General features: G+C 45.6%; 1 protein-coding gene across 1 annotated transcript; it reads right to left on the bottom strand.

Annotated features, from left to right (window-relative positions):
- Positions 1-10,363: 10,363 nt before the first annotated feature.
- Positions 10,364-11,224, bottom strand: cart3 (cocaine- and amphetamine-regulated transcript 3). The gene is made up of 3 exons (XM_061700659.1): positions 11,009-11,224; positions 10,705-10,788; positions 10,364-10,594 (listed from the first exon to the last, which is right to left on the bottom strand). The coding sequence occupies exons 1-3, from the start codon at positions 11,222-11,224 to the stop codon at positions 10,487-10,489; spliced, it is 408 nt and encodes a 135-aa protein (XP_061556643.1). The 3' UTR covers positions 10,364-10,486.
- Between the last annotated feature and the right edge of the window lie 2,406 nt (positions 11,225-13,630).

The raw sequence follows: 13,630 nt of genomic DNA, 5'->3' as shown, positions 1-13,630 counted from the left end.
AGAGCTAAATTGTCTGGGGCTTCACACCCCTGGTAGGATCACCCATGGCACACAGGTCCTAGGTGAGGGACCAGACAAAGCATGGTTCCAAAAACACCTATGACGAAAAAAATAATTGGACATAGGGTTCCCTTGCCCAGACGGGGGTCGCCAGGGCTCCCCTCTGGAGTCAGGCCTGGAGGTGAGGCTCAAAGGCGAGCGCCTTGTGGTCGGGCCTGCACCCATGGGGCCCGACCGGGCAAAGCCCGAAAGAGTAACGTGGGGTCCCCCTTCCCGTGAGCTCACCACCTGTGGGAGGGGCCATAGGGGTCGGGTGCAGTGTGAGCTGTGCCGTGGACGAAGGTGGGGACCTTGGCGATCCAATCCTCAGCTACAGAAACTGGCTCTAGGGAAGTGGAATGGCACCTCTCTGGCAGGGAAGGAGCCCGAGCTGGTGTGTGAGGTCGAGAAGTTCCGACTAGATATCGTCGGACTCGCCTCCACGCACAGCTTGGGTTCTGGTACCAGTCCTCTCGAGATGGGTTGGACTCTCTTCCACTCTGGAGTTGCCCACGGTGAGAGGCGCCGAGCAGGTGTGGGTATTCTTATTGCTCCCTGGCTCGGCGCCTGCACGTTGGAGTTCACCCCGGTGGACGAAAGGGTAGCCTACCTCCGCCTTCGGGTGGGGGGATGGGTCCTGCCTGTTGTTTGTGCCTATGCACCAAACAGCAGTTCAGAGTACCCACCCTGTTTGGAGTCCTTGAAGGGGGTGCGCTGGGGACTCCATCGTTCTGCTGGGGGACTTCAATGCTCACGTGGGCAATGACAGTGAGACCTGGGAAGGGCGTGATTTGGAGGAAAGGACAATTGATTGTCCATAACAAACACCCTGTTCAAGCATAAGGGTGTCCACATGTGCACTTGGCACCAGGACACCCTAGGTCACACTTCAATGATCAACTTTGAGGTCGTGTCATCGGACTTGCGGCCGCATGTTTTTGACACTCGGGTCAAGAGAGGGGCGGCGCTGTCAACCGATCAGCACCTAGTGGTGAGTTGGCTCCGATGATCGGGAAATGCCGGTCCGACCTGGCAGGCCCAAACGTATTGTGAGGGTCTGCTAGGAACGTCTGGCAGGATTCCCTGTCAGAAGGAGTTTCAACTCCAACTCCCGCAGAACATCACCCGTGTCTCAGGAGAGGCGGGGGACATTGAGTCCGAGTGGACCATGTTCCGTGCCTCCATTGCCGAGGCGGCAGATCGGAGCTGTGGCTGTAAGGTGCCTGTCTTGGCGGAAATCGCAGAATCCGTTGGTGGACACCAGCGGTGAGGGATGCCGTCAAGCTGAAGAAAGAGTCCTATTGGGCATTTTTGGCCTGTGGGACTCCTCAGGCAGCTGATGGGTACCGGCTGACCAAGCTTAATGCAGCTTTGGTGGTCGCTGAGGGAAAAACTCGGACGTGGGAGGAGTGTGGTGAGGCCATGGAGAAAGATTTCCGAACGGCTTCAAGGAAATTCTGGTCCACCATCCGCCATCTCAGGAGGGGGAAGCAGTGCACCATCAACACTGTGTATAGTGAGGATGGGGCACTGCTGACCTCGACTCGGGACGCTGTGAGGCGGTGGGGAGAATAGTTCAAAGACCTCAATTCCACTGACACGCTTTCCCATGAGGAAACAGAGTCTGGGGTCTCTGAGGCGGGCTCTCCTATCTCTGGGGTTGAGGTCACCGAGGTGGTTAAAAAGCTCCTCGGTGGCAAGGCCCCGGGGGTGGATGAGATTCGCCCGGAGTTCCTAAAGCCTCTGGATGTTGTGGGGCAGTCCTGGTTGACACACCCCTTCAACATTGCGTAGACATGGGGGACAGTGCCTCTGGATTGGCAGACTTTTAAAACGGGGGACAACCCTCCGGTCCCCGTTTTAAAAAGGGAAGTCCTTTTAAAAAGGGAGCTGGATGAAATCGCTGGGGAGAGGGAAGTCTGGGCTTCCCTGCTAAAGCTACTGCCCCCGTGACCCGACCTCGGATAAGCGGAAGAAAATGGATGTATGGATTCTTCGGAAATTCAATTTTGACTATCATAGCTAAACACAGTTATATCTAGCAGTCTACAGGTGACTACAGTTCAATTGAGGTGTTTTGTCACTGTCTAAAACAGATAAATAATTGGATGAGCCAAAACTTTCTTCAACTAAACCACAACAAAACTGAGAATTGATTTTGGCAATAAAGAAAAGAGGATTGCTGTTAGTAAATACCTGGAATCACTCTCTTTAAAAACCAAAGACCAAGTCCGAAACCTTGGTGTTCTGATAGATTCCGACCTGACTTTCAACAGTCATATCAAATCATTTACTAAAACTGCCTTCTACCATCTGAAGAACATATCCAGAGTGAAGGCTTGCATGGGTCAAGCAGACCAGGAGAAGCTCATCCATGCTTTTATCTCAAGTACACTTGACTATTGCAAAGGTCTTCTGACTGGATTCCCTAAAAAGAGCATTAAACAGCTGCAGCTCATTCAGAATGCTGCAGCTCGGGTTCTGACCAGAACAAAGAGGTCAGAGCATATTACTCCAATTCTAAAGTCTTTACACTGGCTCCCAGTCAGCTTTAAAATAGATTTTAAAGTTCTGCTACTGGTCTATAAATCACAAAATGGTTTAGGCCTTGAATACATGAAATAAATGCTAATGGAATATAAAACCAGTAGGGCTCTGAGATCTACAGATTCAGGTCAAATAGTGGAGCACAGAGTCCAAAGCAAACATGGAGAAGCAGAATTTAGCTATTATGCTGCACACAAATGGAATAAGTTGCCTACAGAAGTGATGTCAGCCCCAAATGTGAATGTTTTTAAGACCAGGTTAAAAACTCTTCTTTTTTCTCTCATGCTTTTTAGAGCATTTCCACTTTTAAATGATATTTCTTAGACCGTACACTGTTTTAATTGTACTTTTATTTTCTCTTTGTTTTAAATGTTTATAAGCAATTTTTAAAGCACATTGAGTTACCTTGTGTATGAAATAGGCTATTTAAATAAATTTGCTTTGCTTTGCTTTGTAAGAAGTGTAGCTTATTTGCTATAATGGAGGCGATGATTATTGACTAATGCGTTGATACCAGATGCAAAGAGAACCTCAGTAGCTTGGTGGCTTAATCAAATAGCGTACACCAAGCATTCCCCTTTGTACCCAACGGAAATCAGGGAGGTTGGGCGACTGTTCAGTGTGGATGTGCTGTTTTTTCCCTTTCATTAAAGTGTTTATTTAATCAATTAATTTATGAAATTTGTACTAGCCAGTGTCTAAAGCGTCATGGTGGCCCAACGCAGTGCCGTGCTGGTCGGTCTGGATCAATCAGTGTTACGGGCAGAACAAGTCAGCTTTCAGTGATTTACATAACAAAATACGGACGCTCCATTACATTGAACACCTCTGCAGCAACCTATTGTTGAGCACCCCAAGGAACACAGCCACCAAGGCATAAATAGGGAGACTCCATCCATCCATCCATTTTCTGAGCCGCTTCTCCTCACTAGGGTCGCGGGCGTGCTGGAGCCTATCCCAACTGTCATCCGCCAGGAGGCGGGGTACACCCTGAACTGGTTGCCAGCCAATCGCAGGGCACATAGAAACAAACAACCATTTGCACTCACAGTCATGCCTACGGGCAATTTAGAGTCTCCAATTAATGCATGTTTTTGGGATGTGGGAGGAAACCGGTGTGCCTGGAGAAAACCCATGCAGGCACGGGGAGAACATGCTAACTCCACACAGGCGGGGCCGGGGATTGAACCCGGGTCCACAGAACTGTGAGGCTGACGCTCTAACCAGTCGGCCACCGTGCCGCCTAGGGAGATTCCAGACCTAAAATTTTAGAATTGAAGAAGCCTTTTGGATTAAAGGTGAAATGTCTTTCACAAGAAAAGTCAAGTTGCCTTGATTTAAATTTTGCAGATTACCATGACCTGGATGACTGCACACTACTACACAACCATGGAAGAAAATCATTTGTGTAGTCTTTTCTGCATGAGCGCAACACAAGTCGTGCAGGAACCCAACTCTTGCTGTTCGAGGTGCTGGGCATACAGGTGATAGGTGAACGATGTCTACAAGTCGAAAGGCTGCAGGATCCTCACCAGAGCTGGTGGTCCCCACTAAATATGTTACTAGCTTTAAGAATGCCTGTGGGTGGGCATCTTCTTTAGTTGCATGTTTCCTGTTCCAGTGTCATGGTGGCTCTGAGGTACATCCTCTCTCTATTGCACAGGTCTGTCAAGCATGCAAAATAGTATTTGAGCTCCTGTGCAATAGCCTCTCCACCACTCAGTCTTACGAGAAGTTTTCTGTCATATAAAGTTTGGGCACATTCATTAAGTCTGTAATTGAGATTCATCATCATAACTTGTCTGCGTTCCGAGGATGGGGTTTCTTGTCGCATATAAAACACACTTAGCCTTCAAGGCTGGCTCTGTGCAGCTTGGTCTGGCATTCTACTGGCTGACCACTTTCTGATCTTCTTTTTCGGGCTCTATCCCGTTTTAAGTTGTCGAACATAAGGCAACAACTTTGGTGAAATTGCACCTTGTTCCTCCTCAGAGTTTCTTCATTGTCATAACGTTCATCAAGTCTGGCTGGATCTAAAACAATGGACATTTCATAAATTGCATGGAACAGGTGAATGTTAGTCGCAATAAAGGTGTTGCCGTCATTTTCTTGCATTTGTTGCAAGCGTGGTGACTTGAGCTCTTCACTCTCTTTCTTCTGACAAAGACAACACTTGATCTCGTCAGTTCGGAATTCAGACGGTCCTGGATCTGTATTAGCTATCTTAGGTAATGGTAATCAATTTATTACACAGTACACAGTATAATAGGGATCCACGATTTTGTTTGAGCGTTGTCATTGCGATGTATGTGTGCATAATAGTCACATCGCAGGGTTTGCTGTGATGTTGTTGTACTGTATTATACTTGTAGTTACCTGGATGGTGTACAGATTGCCCAGGACTTAAATGATACTGGATGAAGCATTGGGGTAGGTGTAAATCATATATTTTTCTTCCCGAACCTAGTCGTATCCCATACCTTTTTGTGCATGATTGTGGTCAAGGCAGTAAAAGGCTAGACCCTTGACTCATGGAATACAAATAATTGTGATACTGTAGGGCAACACCAGTCCAGTTCTGGGGGACACTAGACCACCCCAGGTCTCCAACAAAAGAGGTCCCACCCAAATGTGATGTGGCATTTCAAAATAAAAGTCCCCTCAACTCTGCATATTTCATGTTTTAAATCAGTGGTGGTGACAGTGAAATACACCACTTTCAGACCGTGTCATGGAGTTACAGGGGAAAACAAAAGGCGGCGGGATATGCTTCTATATCAACGAAAAATGGTGTACGGACATCACGGAGCTCAGCGCACACTGCAGCCCGCATTTAGAGTTTTTGAACTCTAAGCCATTCTACTCGCCGCATGAATTTGCATCTTTCATTTTCGCCGGTGTTTACATTCCGCCTCAAGCTAATACGAACGCCACGCTGCTAATGCTCGCTGAACAAGTAAACGAAATGGGGGGGAAAAAAACACCCAGACTCACCTCTCATTATTCTCAGGGACTTTAACAAAGCTAAACTCAACCACAAACTCCCTAAATACAAGCAGCACATCGACTGTCCGACCAGGGGAAATAACATTTTAGACCACTGCTATACTATGCTAAATAACGCATACCATGCCATACCTCGTGCAGCTCTGGGCTTGTCTGATCACTGCTTAATTCACTTAACACCAACATACAGGCAAGAAATTAAATGTGCGAAGCCTACAGTGAAAACAGTGAAAATGTGGACCAATGAAGCAAAGTAGAACTTCAAAACTGTCTAGACTGCACACACTGGAGTGTCTTTGAAAATTCAGCTGGCAGCCTGGATGAATATACGGACACTGTCACATCCAGTTTCTGTGAAGAGGTGTCTGTACCAACAAAGTCATTTTGCACATTCGATAACAACAAAACGTGGTTCACTACCAAACTTAAGCAACTTCGCCAGGCTAAAGAGGATGCATATCGAAGTGGGGACAGGGCCCTGTATAATCGCGCTAGAAACCAGCTGACAAAATGAATTAACATTGCAAAGAGAAACTGTGCAGTAAAGTTAGAAAAACAGTTTAGCCCTAACGACTATAAATCAGTCTGGCATGCATTAGAATCCAATTACAACCAATTACAAGCAGCGATCCCCGCCAAGCTGAGAACAATAGTAGACTAGCCGACGACTTGAACACCTTCTACTGCAGATTTGAAAAGGACACAGTGGATTTATAGCTTCCTGAGGGGCAGGACACTGCAGGTGAGGCTGGGGAACATCACCTCATCTACATGCACCACCAGCACCGGGGCACTCAAAGGTTGTGTCCTCTCTCCGCTGCTCTTCTCTCTCTACACGAGTGACTGCACCTCAACGCACCCGGCTGTCAAACTCCTCAAGTTTGCAGAGGACACTACAGTCATTAACCTCATCAAAGACGGCGACGAGTCTGTCTATAGACAGGAAGTGGAGTGGCTGGAGCTGTGGTGCAGCCAACACCACCTGGAGCTGGACACGCTCAAGACTGTAGAGATGATTGTGAACTTCAGGAGGCATCCTTCGCCACAGCTGCCCCTCACGCTGTCCAGCTGCCTTGTGTCAACCGTCGAGACCTTCAAGTTCCTGGGAATTACAGTCTCTCAGGACCTGAAGTGGGAGATCAATATAAACTCCATCCTCAAAAAGAGCCCAGCAGAGGATGTACTTCTTGCAACTTCTGAGGAAGCACAGCCTGCCACACTAGCTGTTGAGGCAGTTATACGCAGCAGTCATTGAATCAGTCCTGTGTTCTTCCACCACAGTCTGGTTTGGTGCTGCTACAAAAAAGGACAAACGGCGACTGCAACGGACAATCTAAACTGCTGAAAAGATTGTCGGAACCCACCTACCCACCCTTGAGATATTGCACGCTGCCAGAACTAAGACAAGAGTATGCAAAATCCTCTTCCAGCCTCCACATTCTGGTCACCACCTCCTCCAGCTCCTTCCCGCAGGTAGGCGCTACCGAACAATGCAAACTAAAACAAGCAGACATTCCAACAGCTTCTTCCCTCTTGCGATCAACTTCTTAAACACCTAACTTACAATTCCATCGCAACATGCTGCCCATTTTTTGTCTTGCGTTTGTTGTCACATTTCTGTCGGGCCAATTATACATTACTCGTGCGCTCATTGTAGTAGTCTAGCCACGCTGTACCATTTGCATATCTGTTGTTGACCAATGCTGGCCACTCATGTGCCTGAGTAGCATCTTCAACATTTGCACAATCGACATTGTCCTAGATTATCGCACTACTAGTCAATTTAAACTGCATACATTTCTTGAAGTCTCTGCGCCCTTTGCACACTGGTCATTGCACCGGACTATTGTTCTATTAGTCATTTCAACCTGCTCTAATTGCTAGAGGACATCTTTTTGCACATCCATCCATCCATTTTCTGAGCCGCTTCTCCTCACTAGGGTCGCGGGCGTGCTGGAGCCTATCTCAGCTGTCATTGGGCAGGAGGCGGGGTACACCCTGAACTGGTTGCCAGCCAATCGCAGGGCACATAGAAACAAACAACCATTCGCACACACAGTCATGCCTACGGGCAATTTAGAGTCTCTAATTAATGCATGTTTTTGGGATGTGGGAGGAAACCGGAGTGCCCGGAGAAAACCCACGCAGGCACAGGGAGAACATGCAAACTCCACGCAGGCGGGGCCGGGGATTGAACCCAGGTCCTCAGAACTGTGAGGCTGACGCTCTAACCAGTCGCCCACCGTGCCGCCCTCTTTTTGCACAATTGTCAAAAAAAAAAAAAAAAAATTCAAATTATACCGGCATTACCAGATTACTGGTAATCTTTTATTGCTCAGTGACTGTTTTTGTCCTTATGTCTCAAAAGTGTTCTCTGTTAATTGACTGTCTGTTGTCGTACTAGAGCGGCTCCAACTACCGGAGATAAATTCCTCGTGTATTTTTGACAAACTTGGCAAATAAAGATGATTCTGATTCTGTATGTAAAGCTCTGACTTTGAAGAAAGTAATGAGAAATTGTGTAAATAAATAAATCTCTCAATTTTCTGGATTCCAGAAAATATAAATAATTTTGGTAATCCCGGTTGACCTAAAACAGGAAAAGTTTAGTCTAATTTCATGTCAGACAGTGAGAAAAAAGGCATATGTGTCTTTCAAAATCATGTACCTGTATGTAAATGTCTCATTTCACCTGTAGTGGACGTTATAGGTTCAGGACTTTTATTACGCTATTGGCCAGTTATTACATTATGGGTGTATTGTCACGATACGATTTTAACTGGACCCAGAAGCAGGCGGAGGCTGAAGATGTTTTGTGCAGAATGGTTTATTGAGAAGGGATTGGGAGGTGGATCCTTGCGGCGTACTGGCGGGTCGTCGAGACAGGGAGTGTGCGGCAGGTGGTGGCGTGTGCAAGTGGATGGCTTGACGGTATGGTGCAAGAGATCAGCAAGGCAGGGAACACGGAAGGAGCACTGAGGACAATGAAGAACATGGAGATCAGAAATATTGCGAGGACTGGCATAGCTTACGTGTAGGTAGAGAGTACCACGGGTGAACGTTAATACTCTGGCAGTGGAGTCTTGGATCTGGCAGGTGATGAAGGCTGATTGACAACAGGTCCGCGACCGAGGTGGTGCTGATTACTGGGAAGAGAGAGAGCGAGAGCGAGACGGCAAAAGGGGCACAAAGCGCCACCCAAGCTCCAACAACGGAACTGCAGGGCACAGCTCATGACACCTATTACCTTTTAAAAAGGGCAAATTTATTACCTTATGGGCCGTTATTACATTATGGGCTGTTATTACGTTATGGGCTGTTATTACGTTATGGGTTTCCCCTGTAGAAGCCCCTGTAGAAGCCCATAACGTAGGTCCATAAGGTAAAAATATTCCCTTTTAAAAATATAATAGATCCATAACGTAATGTAATAATACATTCAGTCTCACTTACTACTTTTGCAAGGATTTTTTTGTTTATCAGGCCAATAACGTAATCATCAGCCAATAACGTAATAAGTTATTACCCCCGGTGCCCCGGTAATAAGTTATTACGTTATTGGCCAAAAATTATTACGTTATAAGTTCAGGACTTTTATTATGTTATTGGCCAGTTATTACGTTATGCGCCTTTTCCATTTTAAAAAGGGAAGCTTTTTAATGTTATGGGCCGCTATTACGTTATGGGCTGTTATTACGTTATGGACTTCTACACGCACCAATGGGAGAATATGACCCTATGTGAGGAGGCACCCTTTTTAAATACAGAATGAGCTGGCGATAACTGGCACCTTAAATATCCCCGCAGGGCTCAGTATCTGTCTGCTTGTGCCCCGGTTAGATACATTAAAATTAGGTTAGCATTTTAGCCTGTGCTGGCAGTTAAATGTGGTCTGAGCAGGCATAAGTTAAAAACAACTTTCTGCCACCAAATTGTCACTTCCCTTGGGCATATCTCCAAGATATCTCATGTGTGGTATCCACCATCCATGTGTGGTATCCATCCATCCATTTTCTATACTGCTTATTCTGTTCAGGGTTGCGAGCAGCTGGAGTTGGAGCTCACCCCAGCTGACTTTGGGTGAAAGGCTGACTCATGTCTGGGACTGGTTACTAAGCAATCATAGGGCAGGGCACGTATCGAGAAAGACAACCTCTCACTCTCATTCCAATTCATAATGGTTGTGGTGTGGTTAAAACACACATTTTAAGTCTGATACAATCATTTATGGTGTGTGGTGCCCTCAGAATGTTGTTGTCATTTTATTATGTTAATGTGGCACTTCCTTTACAGTTGTGCATCACATGAGCTTCGCTGCGAATGTTGACTGATTGATCTATTTTAAAAAGATTATGTGACAAGGGCACTGCTTTACAAAATACAATTCACCATTTATTTCTACCATGATACATACACAAACATCTGAAACCAGATTGCACAACTTTTTTACAGAACAATTCTACATGAGTATATGTAAGAGATCGTTAAACCACACTGGTGTATAAGCATACCAACCTACCACATCACTATGGCCACTTGTATGCAATGTAATGTAATGACAGTCTCAATCAAAACTGAGCATTATTATCGTTGTACGCAGCAGAATTTGTATTGACTCTAATTGCACATGGTCATAAAGGTCGGTGTATGTGTAACAATATCTCTCTTCTGTGACTCCATTGTGCTTTCTATTTTATATATACAGTAGGCCCACATATTGGTATAGATTTGCCTGTGATAAAATAAATAAATTAAAAAAACATCATATTTCAACTGTCACCCCCCCCCCGCCCCCCCCGCTCCTCAGCTTTTCATAAAATATGACATTGCAAAGGAATTGAGAGACAGTTTCTAATTGTTTGATGGTACATTCTACATTGAGAGCCGAGCAGCTTCATAAGCACTTAAGCAGGAAAAAGTTGCAGAAAGCTCCCCGGGGACAGTCGCACATCTTCCCGATCCGAGCTCCTTTCCTAACCGCGCACTGTTCCCCAATGTCACACTGTAGGGACACACGACAGACAGCAAGGTTCAGCTTAAAAAGTAAAACATGTGTGTGTATATAGTAACTGTAAATCTATGAAATGATATACTGTAGTTATAAATCTGTACCGTCGGTACTTGGCCGAATTTCTTCTCCCACAATGGCAGTCGTTTAGCCTGCAGCTTTTCAAGAACTTCCTGGAGAGCTCCAAGCTGCCACACAAACAGCAACATAGAGAAACATATGTGCAGCTAAATTGTATTTTCTGCGTGAAACTTTAAATGACAAAAATCTGAAATTATATTGGTAGGTGTTGCTTTAATCCACGTTGTTCTACATGACCTAACATCCACTTAATTATTTCACAAACACTTAATTTAACAAAAATATTAACTACATTTGGTATTTTGGTGCTGATTAGTCAAAGCTTACCAGTTGCTTCTCACTGGTCAGGTTTGGACCTTTTGGGTAAAAATCACGCAGGGCTCTGGGGCTCAGCTCCTCCTCAGATTCGGTATCAAGGAATTGGGCTTGAGAGAGAGGACAGGAGTGCAGCAGCATGAGAAGCATCAGCGTGCACACGAGCGCACCACCGAGTCGCCTGGAGCTCTGCATGGTTCGACTCCCGGTGCACGACATCGTCATCATGTAGCCTGACGTCTCAAATAGTGACTACATGACGCCCCAAACACCTTTTTATTTGATGCCTGCGATCAGCTTGCTCCACCTCACCATTGATTTTTTTTTCTCTCCCTCCCAATTTTTGTCATGCGTAACAGGCGCCTTGGGTGAGTCATCCAGTAAAAGTTGCTGGGCAAAATAAGCCTCAGGAAGTCAATGTGAACAACAGCACCACTACAGGGGGTCACTCCTATATACATGAAAGTCCTAAATGGGGGATGGACGAATTAAAGTATTTATTTAAGAGGTGATGTGATGTCATGGTTTATTAATTGCACTCATAGGGTAATTATCTCGATTCTGAGAACACTGATTTGTTCAGCTTTTAATGTGCACCACAAGTCACTTCCAAAGAATGATACTGCGTATACGCTACTAACAAATGGGCTACTTAAACAGTTTGAAAGGAAGCATTTTTTTTAATTATTCAACGAGGAAGAGTAACAACAGTCCTGGTTGATGATATTTTCATTGATGAAAACAAGTACAAGGTTCTATTCATTAATTCTATATTATACTGTATGTTCCACCCTGTGCTTTGGGTTTTCTCCACGCAGTAATTACATTAATTGAAAACTAAATTGCCCATATGAGAGATTATGTGTGTCGTGAATGGTTGTTTGGCTATGCCCTGTAATTGACTGGTGACTAGTCCAGTGGCGTGCAAAGGTGTATTGCTGCCCTGGGCACACAACACTGGTGGGGCGGAAATATTTCCTCATCAAATACATTCATCGATGCGGGGCGGCTTTTTTGCCCGATCGAAATACATTCGTCAAGGGCGTGGGCGGGGTGGACATTAAACCGTCCCCAAACCTGTTTAGATGCCCCTCATGAGTTGGATGCTTGGGGCCAAACGCGACGTGCCAAATTATTTCTTTTGCTAGCAATGATTTTTGCGTTTGAATTTTTTTGCCTATGTTTCAGGTTCTTTTGTTTACAGTTTCAGTTTTACAGTTTTTTTCCTGACTTTTGACACAAACCTCTCAGGTGGGTGGGCCTAATGAGAAATGCGTCCTCATTGGCCAATTTATTTTGAGTGACAGCTAATGCCCCCGAATATGATTTTGTCAGTGCTGTACTAGGAAGAGGTGATGTTGTAACATGATGCTAGTAATATATGAGAAGTGCACAGCCACAGTAAATACCATTAGCTTTATTGCTAACGTTAGCTACAATACTGACTCCTCCGTACTGTTGGCTATATGGTTACTTGCCACATTTCTTAATCATCTTATGATGATTACATTCTTCTTCTCTTCCTTTGGGCTTGTCCCTTTAGGGGTTGCCACAGCGCGTCATCCTTTTCCATGTAAGCCTATCTCCTGCATCCTCCTCTCGAACACCAACTGCCCTCATGTCTTCCCTCACAACATCCATTAACCTTCTCTTTGGTATTCTTCGAGCTCTCTTGCCTGGCAGCTCCATCCTCATCATCCTTCTACCAATATACTCACTATTTCTCCTCTGGACGTGTCCAAACCATCGACATCTGCTCTCTCCAACTTTGTCTCCAAAACATTGAACCTTGGCTGTGCCTCTGATGAGCTCATTTCTAATTTTATCCAACCTGGTCACTCCAAGAACAAACCTCAACATAATTTCCGCCACCTCCAGCTCTGCTTCCTGTTGTCTCTTCAGTACCACTGTCTCTCATCCGTACAACATGGCTCGCCTCACCTCTCTTTTATAAACTTTGCCCTTCATCCTAGCAGAGACTCTTCTGTCACATAACACACCTGAAACCTTCCTCCATCCGTTCCAACCTGCTTGGACCCGTTTCTTCACTTCCTGACCACACTCACCATTGCTCTGGACGGTTGACCCCAAGTATTTAAAGTCCTCCACCCTTGCTAACTCTTCTCCCTCTAGCCTCACTCTTCCCCCACCACCCCTCTCACTCATGCACATATATTCTATCTTACTTCGGCTAATCTTCATTCCTCTGCTTTCCAGTGCATGCCTCCATCTTTCTAACTGTTCCTCCACCTGCTCCCTGCTTTCACTGCAGATCACAATGTCATCTGCAAACATAATGGTCCACGGGAATTCCAGTCTAACCTCATCTGTCATCCTATCCATCACCACTGCAAACAGGAAGGGGCTCAGGGCTGATCCCTCATGCAGTCCCACCTCCACCTTAAATTCGTCTGTCAGACCTACAGCACACCTCACCGATGTTCTGCTGCCCTCGCACATGTCCTGTATTATTATAACATACTTCTCTGCCATTCCAGACTACCGCATGCAGTACCACAGTTCCTCTCTGGGTACTCTGTCATAGGCTTTCTCTAGATCTACAAAGACACAATGTAGATCCTTCTGACCTTCTCCATACTTTTCCATCAACATCCTCAAGGCAAATAATGCATC

The sequence above is a fragment of the Phycodurus eques genome, chromosome 2, assembly GCF_024500275.1.
Source record: "Phycodurus eques isolate BA_2022a chromosome 2, UOR_Pequ_1.1, whole genome shotgun sequence".
Lineage (NCBI taxonomy): Eukaryota > Metazoa > Chordata > Actinopteri > Syngnathiformes > Syngnathidae > Phycodurus > Phycodurus eques.
This window is presented reverse-complemented; position numbering and strand designations above follow the sequence as displayed.

Excerpts from the sequence above, each read along its gene's own strand:
- cart3 (XM_061700659.1), bottom strand. The coding sequence starts at position 11,224 with ATGATGACGATGTCGTGCACCGGGAGTCGAACCATGCAGAGCTCCAGG. Across the intron at positions 10,789-11,008 it reads TGACCAGTGAGAAGCAACTG|CTTGGAGCTCTCCAGGAAGT; the intron begins GTAAGCTTTGAC and ends TTTGTGTGGCAG. Across the intron at positions 10,595-10,704 it reads AATTCGGCCAAGTACCGACG|TGTGACATTGGGGAACAGTG; the intron begins GTACAGATTTAT and ends GTGTCCCTACAG.